The 15919-nt window shown below is 40.5% G+C and overlaps 2 protein-coding genes across 8 annotated transcripts in view; one reads left to right on the top strand and one right to left on the bottom strand.

Annotated features, from left to right (window-relative positions):
• Positions 1-15919, bottom strand: part of mtor (mechanistic target of rapamycin kinase) — a 131402-nt gene that overhangs the window by 71463 nt on the left and 44020 nt on the right. The window lies entirely within an intron of this gene.
• Positions 9241-12657, top strand: angptl7 (angiopoietin-like 7). The gene is made up of 5 exons (XM_037771761.1): positions 9241-9782; positions 10896-10996; positions 11097-11291; positions 11548-11743; positions 11848-12657. The coding sequence occupies exons 1-5, from the start codon at positions 9422-9424 to the stop codon at positions 12018-12020; spliced, it is 1026 nt and encodes a 341-aa protein (XP_037627689.1). The 5' UTR covers positions 9241-9421; the 3' UTR covers positions 12021-12657.

The raw sequence follows: 15919 nt of genomic DNA, 5'->3' as shown, positions 1-15919 counted from the left end.
GAATCCCTTATGATGGCACAAGTGGTTTTTGTTTTCTGTCCCGTGACATAACAATTTGTACATCCCAGTGTCACGAAACATCTCTCTGAAGAAGTGCCACGTGGCCAACTGTGCTTACACAAAGCTGTTCTAAAGGAATAGTGGCTAATCCATCCCCTCCAGTACTGTTTGTCCCCGCTGTACTGGTTTGTAACGGTGGCGAGCAGATGGCCACTGCCTGACCTGCATACGTTGTGCCACAACAGACGCCACCTGGTAGCCATCACCAGCTTAAGCCACCAGACCTCTCGGTTGTCTGCCAGGGCATGAAGTCTGCCTAAGAGCTGGAAACGCCGGTGCATACAGTCTCCTTCATTATGGAAAATATGGAACCATTTATTTCAGCCCTATACGTGACCAGGTTTAACCGAGTGCAGATCATTATCCATTGTATTATTCTGAGATTCAAATCCATGGTAACTCAGCTACTTGCCTTAGTTGTCAAAAATGAAGGTAATATCCATCCCTTGGTACAGCTTTAGGAGATGTCAGGCATGTCATTTCTATTTCAGTTAAAACAATGCTAAGAATTAAGCTAGAGTAAATAATTACCTATACCAAAAGTATCTGTTCTATAATGTAAAATAAAACCAGCAAACCTGGTTGCTTTCTCATATTAAAAAACAATATGGTACTTCAAATGAAATAATCAGAAAATGAATCACAGTGGGGCTGGGCGATATGGCCAAAATCTTCAATCTCAATATAGGTCATTCCATATCTCGATAACGATATATATCACGATATAGCTCGTTTTCTGGAAATTAAATAAATAAATAAATGACTACATGGTAAGGCCTATTTTGTAGACTCTTGTGTGAATTAAATACCTAACAAATGAAGAAGTACGGAGTATTTTCTCATTTTAAGAACCTGAGTGCAAAATCAACATGAACGTTTTAAGTGAAATTATAGAGAAAAAGAAATATAGGCCTAGGCTCTATCTTGATAGAAACAATACAGAAAAATTAAATTAGGGCTGTCAAAGTTAACGCAATAACGCACATTTGATTCAACGTCACTAATTTCTTTAACGCATTAATTTAAGTGGCAATTTTTAGGTTGTAGTGGGCTCAGTTTTTTAACTAGCTAGAGTGAAGATACCGGTATTATATGAAACTAGAAATAAGGAATCCATTGGTACCAACCATGTCATACCAGCTTGTCGTGAAGGAGGATAAATAACGCTCCAAACTTACATACAAATTTGGCAAGGAAAAACTGGCATGCCCTTATGGCAAGAATAATAAAGACAGAAGTTAGAACATCTTACAATGGTCTCTTGCCGCGAGATGATTAGTATAATAACCAACCCATAAAGAGTCTATAGCTGTTCAGATTGTACTCTCGCTGCTCTGTTTCATAAAACGGAGGAAGGCTTCAAACATGTCCTGTATGTTTACGTTTTCCTTGACATGCATAGACCTCCCTGCTCCTCTTTGTGTACAACTTTCACACACAAACTCTGTATGATGCCTGACAGTGAACATGTGTTCAGCCAGTGTTTGACAATTCATGTCAGACTGGTTGGTATTAAGAAAAACTAGGGCTGTCAAAGTTAACGCGATAATAACACGTTAACGCAAATTCATTTTAACGGCACTAATTTCTTTAACACATTAACGCAACTAGTGATTTTTAGGTTGTAGCGGGTTCAGTTTTAAAGCCAGAGTGAAGATACTGGTATCACATGAAACTATAATACCTAAGGGAATCCATTGGTACCAACATGTCATAATAGCTTGTTGTGAAAGAGGCTAAATAATGTTCCAAACTCACGCTAAAATTTTGGTGAGGAAAAACTGGCATGGCCATTTCCAAAGGGGTCCCTTGACCTCTGACCTCAAGGTATGTGAATGAAAATAGGTTCTATGGGTACCCACGAGTGTCCCCTTTACAGACATGCCCACTTTATGATAATCACATGCAGTTTGGGGGAAAGTCATAGTCAAGTCAGCACACTGACACACTGACAGCTGTTTACCATGTTATGATTTGATCATATTTTGTATGCTAAATGCAGTACCTGTGAGGGGTTTTGGACAATATCTGTCATTGTTTTGTGTTGTTAATTGATTTCTAATCATAAATATATACATACATTTGCATAAAGCAAGCATATTTGCCCACTCCCATGTTGATAAGAGTATTAAACACTTGACAAATCTCCTTTTAAGGTACATTTTGAACAGATAAAAAATGTGATTATTCGCGATTAACTATGGTTGATCATGCGATTAATCGCGATTAAACATTTTAACCGACTGACAGCCCAAATTAGTAAGATTACAATGTGCGAATGATTTGCGCTTAATCGCAATTAATCATTGACAATCATGGGATTAATAGTGATTAAATATGTTAATTGATTGACAGCCCTAACTATACAGTATATGATGGACATTTTTATATCGTTTTAACGATATATATCGTCATATTGCCCAGCTTTAGTGAATCCATTTCCATCCTTTGATATGATTTGTTCATCTAAACACAGGATACATTAATGATTCACAAAATACTGAGTGTAACCACCACAAAATATAATACCTCCAATAAAGCAAAGCGATACAATTTGTACAATTGTGAGGATCTTGTGCGTGGACAGAGCTGACAGGTGGAAAAGGTTATGGTTAATAAAGATTATGTAATTCAAAGTTTTGAGATAGAAGCCCTGGAATCTACTGGCTCCTGCCTTCACCTCCTGCCTTTCCTGTAATTGAACCCATGAGTGCTCCGCTGACAGCTCTGCCCCGGTGGTCACCGTTTGATTACAAAACGTTTTTCCAGTGTGTTTGGGGACACAAAAGCCGTCTGTGGGAACATTCTGATGAAAAACACTTTGTTTTGTCAGCTCGCACTTATCAAAGATAGATGACTGCTGTAATTAGCACAGCGGGGTGTCCGACTTGTCTTATAGGGCAAAGGAAAGAATCTGTTCAATGAAACGTGTGGGCTTCCCGAGGAAGTCGTATAAAGAGGGGGCTTTGGTTAATGTTCAGTGAATACCTCTAATGTTAAGAGGAGCCGTGCATTCTTCACACTGAGTCTGGTGAGACATAGTTAGAGGGTGAGCGCTGTTTAAAGAAACTGTTTTGAAGGGAAAAAAAACAGCGTGATGCTAAACATATAAAACAGCGTCTGACTGACAGAGTCCAGGAGCAGAGGAAAGCGATGCCACTGGGATGCATTGCTGGAGAGTGAGATGTGACTCACAGAGCAGTTAAAGCAATGAGAAAATCCAGGAAGGCTAATTATCCACCTTTTTCCCAAAGAGACTGACGCACATCAATAAGTGAAGGTCAACAGGCACTACCCATCAAAAATTACATTATTAATGTAACAATATTAGTTAGAAACATATGCCAACTGAAGAAATATTATTTAGACAGGAGATAAGGTGATGAAATGATGATGAAAAATAGAGCAAACATTCAGATTGTTGTAAATGTAAGAAACTAGTTTGAACTAGTTTCTAATGTAAATCAATCATATTTAACACATCATAGAGAAAAAGATACTTATAACTGAATTACTTTTAAATAGTTTCTCTCCGGTACATATCATCGGAAGATTTTAAAATTAGGGCTGTCAAAGTTAACGTGGTAATAGCGCGTTAACGCAAATTCGTTTTAACGCCACTAATTTCTTTAACACATTAACGCAACTGGTGATTTTTAGGTTGTAGCGAGGGTAACCTAGATAATGCTCCAAACTTGCGCTAAATTTTTTGCGAGGAAAAACTGGCATGGCCATTTTCAAAGGGGTCGCTTGACCTCTGACCTCCAGATATGTGAATGAAAATGGGTTCTATGGGTACCCACGAGTCTCCCCTTTACAGACATGCCCACTTTATGATAATCACATGCAGTTTGGGGCAAGTCATAGTCAAGTCAGCACACTGACACACTGACAGCTGTTGTTGCCTGTTGGGCTGCAGTTTGCCATGTTATGATTTGAGCATATGTTTTATGCTAAATGCAGTACCTGTGAGGGTTTCTGGACAATATTTGACATTGTTTTCTGTTGATAATTGATTTACAATAATACATATATTTTCATAAAACAGCATATTTGTCCACTCCCATGTTGATAAGAGTATTAAATACTTGACAAATCTCCCTTTAAGGTACATTTTGAACTGATTAAAAATGTGTGCTTCATCGCGATTAAATTTGAATCGACTGACAGCCCTAGTTAAAATACAATGGAAAGCAGGAGAACATTATGTGGTGACTGAACTTGCTGCAATCATAAATATTGGGGCTGACCATAACATTATGGAGAGTTGTCGTCGGTAGTTTTTGACAAACGGGGGACATGGAGAGGAGCATCATGTTTATGATCTCACCAGAGTTCAGAATTTGTTTGACAATTAAAAACATTGCCGCAGACTGAACATGAAGGCTATTATGTTAGTAGAAAGACGACTTATTAGTCCCATATGCCTCTAACAAATCAAACAAATCCAGGAAACTAAAAGCACATGTCAACATTAAAAAAAAAGAGTAAATGGGGAAATTGCAAAGCGGTGACCGGTTGTAAAAAGTAGCCAGCAACATTCAAGGAGCAAAAAAACCTGGGAAAAAAAGAGCTGTACACATCCAAATGTTTAGTTTCAACACTGTGAAACATCAAAGCAACAACAGACCATCTCATAAGTATGTAATAATTTGGAATTTGTGCTCCGAACCGCAGTTTCCATGACTTAAAGATGATGCTGAGCAGAGCGAACAAAACTATTTCCTTATTTGTTTGCCTGACCAAGTGAAGAAAAGTGAGGGACGCCTGCCAAACATTTGGCAGGAGGGACACAAAAAGCCTGAGGTTTAAAAAAAAAAAAAAAAAAAAAAGGCATCTGCTGGTGATGTGATATTACGTAGTGAGATGGGAGATTTAAGTGTCAAGTTTTATTTTTGCTCCACAGTTGTGATATTCCATCAACACTATCTGCCTCTCAGCTCCAAGCTTTGTGCTGCCAAGGGTTACATAAATTCATATAACTGAATAAGATGACTAAGGATTAGTTAGTCAATACACCCACGCTGTCCTGTACAGTACATGGTAGTGTGTATTTATAGTAGCGCGATAATAACACGTTAACTTGGGCTTACCATGTTATGATTGCAGCATATTGTTTTATGCTAAATGCAGTACCTGTGAGGGTTTCTGGACAATATTTGTCATTGTTTTGTGTTGTTAATTGATATACAGAGTATTAAATACTTGACAAATCTCCCTTTAAGGTACATTTTGATCAGATAAAAAATCATGCGATTATCACAATGAAATATTCTAATAGATTGACAGCCCTAATCCATAGACAAGAAATTAAAATGCAAGCCAAGGCATAAATATGGACAAATGTGTAGGAGTTATCATGCGTCTCGAATTGCTTATAGTGTTTAAAGGGGTACTCCAGTGATTTAGTTACCTTGCACAGCAGATGGATTCTCACGATGTCACGAGATCACGCGGGAATTTATGGGATCGCAAACTGCATCACACGAAAATCCATCTTGGCAGGCTTCAAGTAATGTGTTTGTGTCCGGCAAGCCAAACACGAACCAATCAGCGTCCTGTTAGGAGCAGCTGGCAGCTATGGGCGAGGCTTAGGTATATGAGACAACACAGAGAGAGGCAACTGTTCATTCTAAACAACAATTACGGCTCCTGAAGAGGTTAGCGTAGACGCTGCAATAGCACCAGTTATATCAGAACTGGAGAGTATTTCTTCATTAAAAGAAGAGCAAAAAACTGAAGCCTATGTTTTCGCTCTTCTCCCGACTGCCTTCTGCAAGAGTTTGATTGACAGATGGTTCGTCCAATCAGCAGCCAAGTATTTTTTTTTTTTTTAAAAGGTGTCCGCCCTTTTCCAAATAGTTTCCAATGACGGCTTCTCAGATGGTTCTGTGTAACCAACCATCTGGCGGGATAGGTTAGTGATTTAGTACTGCACTTCCGTAAAGTTATGGGAATTTCACACACAAAAAAAGTTAAAGAGAAATGGCCAAAATGTGTGCAGCTGAACCTGAAATATTCTCACTTATAGATGTTTAGTTGCAGGAATATGTATCGCATCATCCATGTGCTCACACACAAGATACAGACATACTGATAAAAACATTGCTCCATAGCGCTAGAAGTGGTCAAAAACCCTGAGGGGTAGATGATTTGAGGCAAATAAATTGGTCTTTAAAAGCTTGAACAGAGTAGTTCAATGTTGTGGTTTCACACATATTTCTTCAACATTTTTTCACACCTATAAATGTGCAAACACCTCAATCGCTGCCTTTTCCAGGCACTCCGTTCGTGTCCATGTGAAGAAGGGAAAAGCCATAAAGTTCAAGTAAAAACTGACAGGAATGTCCTGGTTCAGCCATGTCTCAGTTAGTCTTACGCACAACTCCCTGTATTTACAGCATACTCTGGCACTTCATCATGGCAGTTCATCTATTTTGCGCGGCAAATGATCACACATAGCTTAGTATCATAAAAGTCATGCATGATCTGTTGTCTCTATGCCTTAGGCATACGCCCCCCCAATAGCCCCCAACCACCGCTTTGGCCGAATCTCCAAAGACGTCTCCTCTAAGCTGGCAGTGGTTGGCAGCTCCTCAGGGAAGCTGGGATGAGATAGAAATTCCACAGACCGGAGATTCAAAAAAGGCCTCTCTGATGTCTGACATTGCAAAGGTATTATATTCATGCCCCAGCCAGTGATTGGTATGTTCAAAATTTTAACAGGAGTAGATGACCCAAAAGCAGGAATTTTGTCATTAAGCCACACAAACGCACCACATTCAGCAGGAGATTTGAAATGGTGGTTCAAACCAAGGCTACTTCGTATCTTCCATAATTATAGGTGTTAAAATTTGGCTCCAACCGCAATGACCATTTTATTTGCCTATGAGTGTTTCCTTCTAAAACACTAAGTGAATTGGTCCATTTAACCTTCTACTAACCGCTGTACAGAGCTCCTTTATACCCAATTCAGACAGGCACAGTGACCCAGGTCAAACCTGCATTCAATTTCAGTGGGTCAGCGCGGGTCAGCTGAAAAGGAATCAATTTATTCAATGTGCAAAAAGATGAACAATAACAATATAAAAAAATTAGGGCTGTCAAAGTTATTATGATAATGACGCGTTAACGCAAATTAATTTCAACGCTTTCTTTAATGCGTTAACGCAGTCGATCTTTCGGAGGTTGTAGCGGGCTCAGAGGGAAGGTATTGGTATCATATGAAACTAGACAACCTAAAGAATCCATTGGTATCAACCATGTCATACTAGCTTGTTGCGAAGGAGGTTAAATAACGCTCCAAACTTAGGCCAAACTTTGGTGAGGAAAAATTGTCATAGCCATTTTCAAAGGGGTCCCTTGACCTCTGACCTCCAGATATGTGAATGTAAATGGGTTCTATGGGTACCCACGAGTCTCCCCTTTACAGACATGCCCACTTTATGATAATCACATGCAGTTTGGGGGCAAGTCATAGTCAAGTCAGCACACTGACACACTGACAGCTGTTGTTGTCTGTTGGGCTGCAGTTTGCCATGTTATGATTTGAGCATATTTGTAATGCTAAATGCAGTACCTGTGAGGGTTTCTGGACAATATTTGTCATTGTTTTGTGTTGTTAATTGATTTCCAGTAATAAATATATACATACATTTGCATAAAGCAGCATATTTACCCACTCCCATGTTGATAAGAGTATTAAATACTTGACAAATCTCCCTTAAAGGTACATTTTGAACGGATAAAAATTGCAATTAATGACGATTAACGATGGACAATCATGTGATTAATCGCGATTAAATATGTTAATCTATTAACAACCCTAGAAAAAAATGTGACAAAAAGTGAATGTTACGGTTAAAGGACACTCGTCAGCGCAACTTCAAGACCGTTGTAATTCTACAGACTTAAATAAACTAACAAAGACTCCCAATATGCACTGCAAGTCTTGAACTCTATATGCACTCATGTATATATACACATCAAAAAACTAAGAGCAGCAGTAATCACTAGATGGAACACAATGAGTCATTTTGCCTCTTTTTTTTTTGTCAGTGTACGGACAATTTCTCAGTCAAACTTCCCTGAATAAACTAAAGGTTAAAAAAAAAATTTAAAAAAAGATTAATTTTCTGTTAATCTTTTCAGCTTCAGATGTTTGTCCAATATAGTGTTTCCTGTGCTTTTCCAATACTTACTGTATTTCCTATTAAATCATTTTCAAACGGTCGATTATTCAAATATAGAGGAGAAAATACAAGCAGCCTTCTGTTCTGCATCAAAGCAACGTGAATATCACTTCATTCTGTTGTTCTGTGGTTCTCCACTGGGAAACAGTATACCATTTTAGAAAAAATGCAGTTCATGTGTGATGGCAAAATGTTAAGCCTTTACACATGTAGACACATATTCAGACTTTGCCTGTCCTCTCTTGAACAAATTCTTTCCGCCTAATGGAAACTGTGTTTTGGCCTAATTTTATCCTGACAGTTTCACTGAGCCTTTCTTGCTTGTATCAACACCCTTTTTGAAATCTGATGCTGAAAGGCTCTGTGGAAAACATGCCTGTTTCAACATCTGCCAAAAAGGGTAGCATCAATAGAACACTTAACCTACAATTAAGAGTACTTAGTGACTCTTGGCATGTGAAGACCGAATTAACTGAAGAAATGGTTAACCTCGAGGCTATCGTAAAATCCGTCATTAAAGGGGTAATTTAAGTGTGAAGACAGAGAAGGAAATTACACTCTCGGCTCTAAAGCCTAAAACAAATGTCGCAACTAACGATGTTCTGTGAAGCTAAATAACTTTAAAAGAAATACAGTTTGAAGAGTGTGCATTTCCACACTGTGCAAAGTGGCTTGTAACTGGAAGTGCCGTGACTTCAGACAGTAGCCTCTGTTATGTTTCCTCAACTCCATATGTTGCCCTTCCAGGCAGAGGCGAGAACACATGACTGCCCAGAAACACCTGACAAAGAGAGGAGAAACGTGGGCAAAACCTCTGTGGAATGAGTGAAAGTAAGAAGAGGGGGGAGAGGTAGAGGGGGAGCAGGGGGAGGAGGGATGGGAAAGGTCCTCCACCCTGAAGGTTGGAGAGGGTCAGCACGGTGACTGGTGCACACCGGGAGGAGAGAGAGGGGGAGGACCCACACGCAAAATATTTAAGATGTTCAGGCAGAGGAGGGCTTCACTGAGGAAATAAGACAGAGCCTGGGTGAGCAGCTGGTCAAAGAGGAGCTCCAACTCAACTGGTCAGCCAAAGCTTTTTGTTCGTTTGCAGCAAAGACCTTCAACAGGGAGCGTCTACTTTTTGAAAAAGACTTTGTGAAAATCTTGAACTTTTTTTTTCATAGAAAATGGCAAAAGTGAATTGGAGCGTAGTGGCTTTGGGGGTCACGCTGCTCCTGCTGGCGGAGACGTGGGCCCAGAATCCCAGGAAGAGACTGGCACCTCCGAAGCCGCCCAAGGCTCAGTGCTGCGACGACGTGCGCTCTCTCAAGGTCCAGGTGGCCAACCTGACGAGTATCCTCGAGGAGATGAGTCGCAAGCAGGAGACGGACTTGATGAGCGTCGTGAGGCAAATAATGGAGCTGGACAAGCAGAACCGGCAGCAGGAATCCAGGGTCACGGAGGCGGAGAGCAAGTACTCGGAGATCAACAACCGCGTGGAGATCATGCAGCTGCAAACCCTGCAGTCTGCTACTCAGACCTCATCAGGTGAGCATCAACACTTTGTAGCGTAGAGTGGAAATTAAACGACACACTAACCAGAGTTTTGTGTGCTGCTGGTTGGTGTCATAACATCGCAAAAAATTGCAGGAATAAGTTTTAGCTTTACAATTATTTTTTGCTAAATTTTAATCACATGAAAGCAATTTACATAAACAAGATAGTCCTGGAGAGAGTTTGTAAATTGTTCACACGTGGTAAAACTAACCCATCAGTGGCAAAGATTCCAGATATGACTGAAACTTGAGTAAATAACTTATGAGTAAAGCTCATAAGCCACCATTTCACTGGAATTTTTCAAAACAGTCCTCAAATAGGCCAACTCTTTCGCATACAAGCCACTATATATTTATTTTAGCTGTGAAAAACTATAATCAGCCTTGTCCATTGCTTCGTGGCGGGTCTCAGGAAACTTCTGTGAATTGGTTGGGAGCTAGATTACAGTGCACACACTTATCTGAGCCTCCCAACGGCAGTCAAAAGCATTCATTTGGAGCTAGAGTCCCATCTGCGGGGCTGTCAATAAAGAGCTCCATCAAAGCCAAATCATCTCCGACATTCAACTCCACTTTAACACGCCACTAATCAGCACTGGCTGCTGCGGAGAGGTTAACCAGGCATGACGTAGTTTATTATTTCAATACCTTAACTGCGTGGTCTAGCGGGGCCACATTCATGTCACTGGCAAAGGGAACACAGAGAGGCCTTTTTTAAAAACTGGAGTAAATTAGAGACAGGAGGGCAGAACAGGAAGGGATGCAAAGATTAGAAGAAGTGGAAGGTTTCCATCTCTTTTTCTTTCACACAGACTTTTTAAAGTTTTGGGTTCACTGCTCCGTAGTGATCTCATAGCCCTATTAATGGCATCACCATACTGCGACAGGAGTAAAAGAGGACAACTATGTGAAAAAGCGGAGCCATGCTGTGCACATTCCCCTCTATTTTGATCTATTTCGCTTTTGGTGGGGGTAAAAAGGTCACTTTTTCATCTGCCCAATCACTCAGATATCCATAAAGCTGTTATGATTTATGACATTCACATTTTTAGAGACTGCATATGGTTTTATCATAACTGAAGAGATACTTTTTTTTTTTTTCCAGATGCCACATATGACTGCGCATCCCTGTATGGCAAGAACTACAAGATCTCTGGCGAGTACAAACTGCCTAAAGATGAGTTTCTGGGAACACCTGAGCTGAGTGTGAGTTATACTTCAGTGTTGTGTGTAGCGTGTACTTTCTTTGTTTGGTGGAGCTCAGTGAGGCATCTGCAGTCTATTAACTTTTGGTAAATACTCTCAGGTCTTCTGCGATATGGAGACAAATGGAGGTGGTTGGACTCTGATCCAAAGGCGCAAAGTCGGCCTGACATCATTCAACCGTGACTGGAAGCAGTACAAAAGTGGATTTGGATCCATCCGCGGAGACTTCTGGCTGGGCAATGACCACATCTTCCGTCTAACAAGGCAGCCCAGTGTGCTCAGGATTGAGATGGAGGTACGTGTTGGAAAGCATGGCACTTGTGAAAAGCTTGGGCTGAGGCACTAAAGGGCAAGAATACGTTTAACCGCACAAAGCCTTTCATAGCTAAAAGTAAGCGGGCATGAACACAAAACCAACTTGTTCCTACGGGTACTGAGCGTAAGAAAATTAGTAATAAATCAAACTAACTATTAGAGACCATGAGGCCCAGTATTACCAGGTTCTATAAATGTCCCTCTCTAAATCACGTTATATGTGTTTTCCGATGCAGGACTGGGAAGGAGAGAAGCGCTACGCTGAATACGGCTTTTTCACCGTGGCTAATGAGCTCAACAGCTACAAGCTCTTCCTCGCCAACTACAGTGGGAACGCTGGAGACTCCCTGCGCTACCACAACAACACCAACTTCAGCACCATGAACAAGGACAATGACAAATGTGTGGATCACTGTGCCTCCCTGCGCAAAGGTAAATTATGGGAGCAGAAAACAACCCGTGTAGTCATTTACAGTAGTCACAGGTAAACGTTTCCCTCCAATTAAGTCTAATTATGTTCCTTCATCTCCTTCCAGGTGGCTACTGGTACAACTGCTGCACTGACTCAAACTTGAATGGCGTTTTTTACCGCTACGGTCAGCACATAACAAAGAACCCAGATGGGATCAATTGGTACGGCTGGCACGGGTCCAACTACTCCCTCAAGAAAGTGGAGATGAAGGTCCGGCCGGTGGATTTTCAACCATAAGTGCTTCAGCTGTGTGTCCTGGACCAACATCATACGCATGAATACTGAGAGATCTCACTAATACCTGTTCTACCGTTTTGTGGCTTTCCTTCGACTGCGAAAGGAATGTAAATGTAGTTTGAGATGGTCTGGTTAAGTTTCAGTCACATGAATGTGTAATGTGTCTTTTGCCGTGTTTGATTGTAAATTGTAGTTCATTTTGTGTATTTATCAGTAAAATATTCTATTTTTCAAAAAGCTTCGATAGATGCTCTTTTACCACTGGCCCGTGTTGGGTGACTGGATTTTGATTCCTTCTCTCATTTGTCTTGAAAGCACTAGGATGTATTTTTTAGTTAACACAAGCCATTTATGGGTAGTAGCACGAATCAGTCCAGACAGTGTGGTCTGGTTCAGGTAGAAACCATTAAGGACTGGTAGGAACTGATTACAAAAAAGGATCTTTGTGAGTTGCTGGAATGGGATCAACCACCAAAGGTATTTCCTATGAATTACGCTGCATTTTATTGTAAAACCCTAAAACCATCAATGATGGAAATGTGTCATTTGTAAAATGTGTACAGCTCTGTAATTATGTTGTTTTATGTGATAGAAAATAAACATATTTTTTAAAAGAAACAAGGTGCGTAACCATCTCTAACGGGTAATTCAACACTATTCTCTCACAGTTGAAATGTGACAAGCACAAAGGAGGGTATTGTGTCTGTTCGTGTCCAATAATAGCAATGTATTTGCCTTGAGCCACCGACCTCTGCCTCGTGGGTCATCTACTGACCTCCTGACCAAAGGTCCCAAGGCACGTACGCCAAACGCAGGAATGAGGACCACACACACTCTATTCTGCCGTTCTGGGTTTACTACCTTGAAAACAATAACACCATTTTGCTAAGAATTCCTTAGAGCATTCAAATACCTGCAGACAGGGAGCACTGCCTATAAACTGGCTCAGTGAAAACCTCTTCCTTTTACAAGGTGACACACATTCAGTCAGGGTAAACATCTAATTAAAGCTGGACATGTATCCCTACCCTTTACAAGAAATGACCACAGTGGAATGAAGGACACCCAAAGGGGACGTCTGGATGGTGACAAATGACCCGGTCTTTCTATTCCGAGGTTTAAAAGTATTCAAACTTGTGACCCCAACAACAAAAGCAGACCTTGAACACTGGTGGATGGTGCAAGTGCAACTATAAGAGGTCAGTTACTATTGACGGTACAACACGATGCCAATGACTAGAGTGCTCCACTTAGGAAGCCCAACTAATGCAATTGGAATTTATAGTTACTTTTCTGGGGAGTTCAACTTTAGTGAATAGGGCTGCAGTTATTTTTTGAGGAAGATATTGTGTAAAGGTGAATGTGACCTCTGAGGTCCTTTCAGCAGGAATTAAACCCAAACAATCATAGAAACTATGGTGTGGAAATGGATTATACTGTATTAAGGTTATTATAATATTTGAAAGGGCTTAGTTGAGCCTGAGCAAACACATTTGTGTACACAATGTATTTATTATGTATTTATAAATCGGTCCTTGTGATTACAGTATCTTACATTCACCTAATTTTCACCTGGAATGCAGATTTGATATAAAACGAGACTCTTAAGCATCCTGACTCTGTGTTTAGTCAATTGTAACGCTATCCACTGCAACAGCTCTGCAACAAATACAACCTTTAGGAAGTTAATATGCTTTAAATTGTCTGGGGGGGGGGGACGACAGTGTCAGAGTTGTCGATTCAACTTAAAGGCAGGGTGGGCGATCTTGAGAAACTAGCAAGAGTACACTGGATTTTTAAAAAGGAAAAAACGAGCCCAGTGTTGCCAACTCTTTTCAAATGAAAGTAGCTCCGGCAGTACTAGCTCGATAAGTCCCTAAATCTAGAGAGAAAGTCACCAAGTGTGCAACACTGACAGTCCGTCGCTTCAGGCCTCCCGTCAAAGCCACTATCAGCATTATGAACATAAACATATCATAATGAACGTGATCGACTAACATGTTAGCACTCACAGCTGTCAAGCTAGCAGCTTGTGGAAGACTCCGGCGACGTAATGAGTGCACGGGCAGAGTGCGCGCAGACAGACAGGCCGGTAGCCCGTCCACTCGTTATATTCGGGCCTGATGAAATGATTGGACGGATTATTACAGCCCAGTGACAGCCACAGATATTGTGTTTTTTTCTTTCTTTCTTTGTCACAGCATGTGATTTAATGATTGCCGTCGGGGTGTAACGAGAATTTCAAATAATATAACAAAAAAAATGTTTCTAAAATCTTTACCAACCCTGCCTTTAAGCGTCATCCTGGAGGCTACATTTTGTGATGTTGTTGAACTTAATTGCATTATATTGTTTTCCTGCTGTTAAAATGTATATAAACTAGGACTGTTAAAGTCAACGCAATAACGGGTTAACACAAATTCATTTTTAAAGCCACTAATTTCTTTAACGCATTAATGCAACTTGCGATTTTTAGGTTGTAGCGGGCTCAGCGTTAAAACTAGAGTGAAGATATTGGTACCATAAGAAACTAGAAGACCTAAGGAAGACTACATTGAGACCAACCATGTCATACTAGCTTGTCAGGATGGACGTTCCAAACTTACGCTACATGTTGGCAAGGAAAAACTGGCAAGGCCATTTTCAAAGGGGTCCCTTGACCTCTGACCTCAAGATATGTGAATGAAAATGTGTTCTATGGGTACCCACGAGTCTCCCCTTTACAGACATGCCCACTTTATGATAATCACATGCTAAGGTTAACAAAGGTAGTACATTGTAAGGCTACTGGGTTGCATTACATTGTACAAGTGTTCCTGCTATTGTGTCCTCCACACCCTCCTTCTACTCGTACATTGAGTCCATTCGAGCAGTTGAGAAGTAAAATAAAATAATGCCCAAAAGCCACTCTGGATGGCTAACATAAGATGAGCTTTTGCTTAACAGTTTGCAGCCCTCTATACATCTGAACGTACTAAACTTTATTTAAAATTCCATTTCCAAGCATTTCCATAGTGCCCGGTAACGTTATGGCTACACGTTTATCATAAGCACATGGTCCAGATGCAACAATGCCCGGCCCCAGTCGCTACCGTGGTGATGGAACCACCAAATTCATTACTCTGTAATTAAAAGGAGCATTTTACTTTTACAGACGTAGATATTTAGAATATCTATCGCGCGATAGCTTTCGTCCCATCATCACATTCTACCACAGCTTGTCAAATTCAACAAAAATTTAATAAAAATGCAACAATTGACTTATCCAGGTCAATTTAAAGACACTGCATAATGTACCAATAACACCGTAGGCCAAATGCTCAATTAACAATGTCCCTCTGTTGTTGAGATAAATGGGGAAAATGTGACCACTTTCCTGGCTCGATCCAAAGCTATGTGGCCTGCGAATACATTCAAACCACAAACTAATTATTTTGATTTTTCTTAAAACCCCTCACACGTTATTTATAACAGTTACGGCTCATAAAATGTGTGTGAGTTATGTCACCTATTCAGATTGAATTCCCTGAATTTTAACTGGGATTCCATATGAGAGAACAAAAACAATCCCTGAAAATAACAGAACACTCATCTACAAACACCGTGACTCATCAGGGACTGAAATAGCGGTGACGAAGCCTCCTCGTCATCAAAAAGTGTGCATCAGATATGAATTTTTTTAAATACAGCGGCGACTCAGAAGAGCCGGGTTTACATAGTGCTTTTTGCACACTAGCCTCTCTAGATCTTTTATGGGAAATCCTGGAGAGGTGAGAACCAGATGGGGATATTGAAAACACCAGAGTGCCGGCTCCCATCATTCATCATCATCAAGGCTCCTGAGAAATTGAAAACAGGCTCCTGAGAAACACGAGTCCAGACACTCGTAGATGAAAAGG

Source organism: Sebastes umbrosus, chromosome 6 (genome assembly GCF_015220745.1).
Source record: "Sebastes umbrosus isolate fSebUmb1 chromosome 6, fSebUmb1.pri, whole genome shotgun sequence".
NCBI lineage: Eukaryota > Metazoa > Chordata > Actinopteri > Perciformes > Sebastidae > Sebastes > Sebastes umbrosus.
Note: the sequence above shows the minus strand (reverse complement) of the source record. Positions and strands in the feature narration are given on the sequence as shown.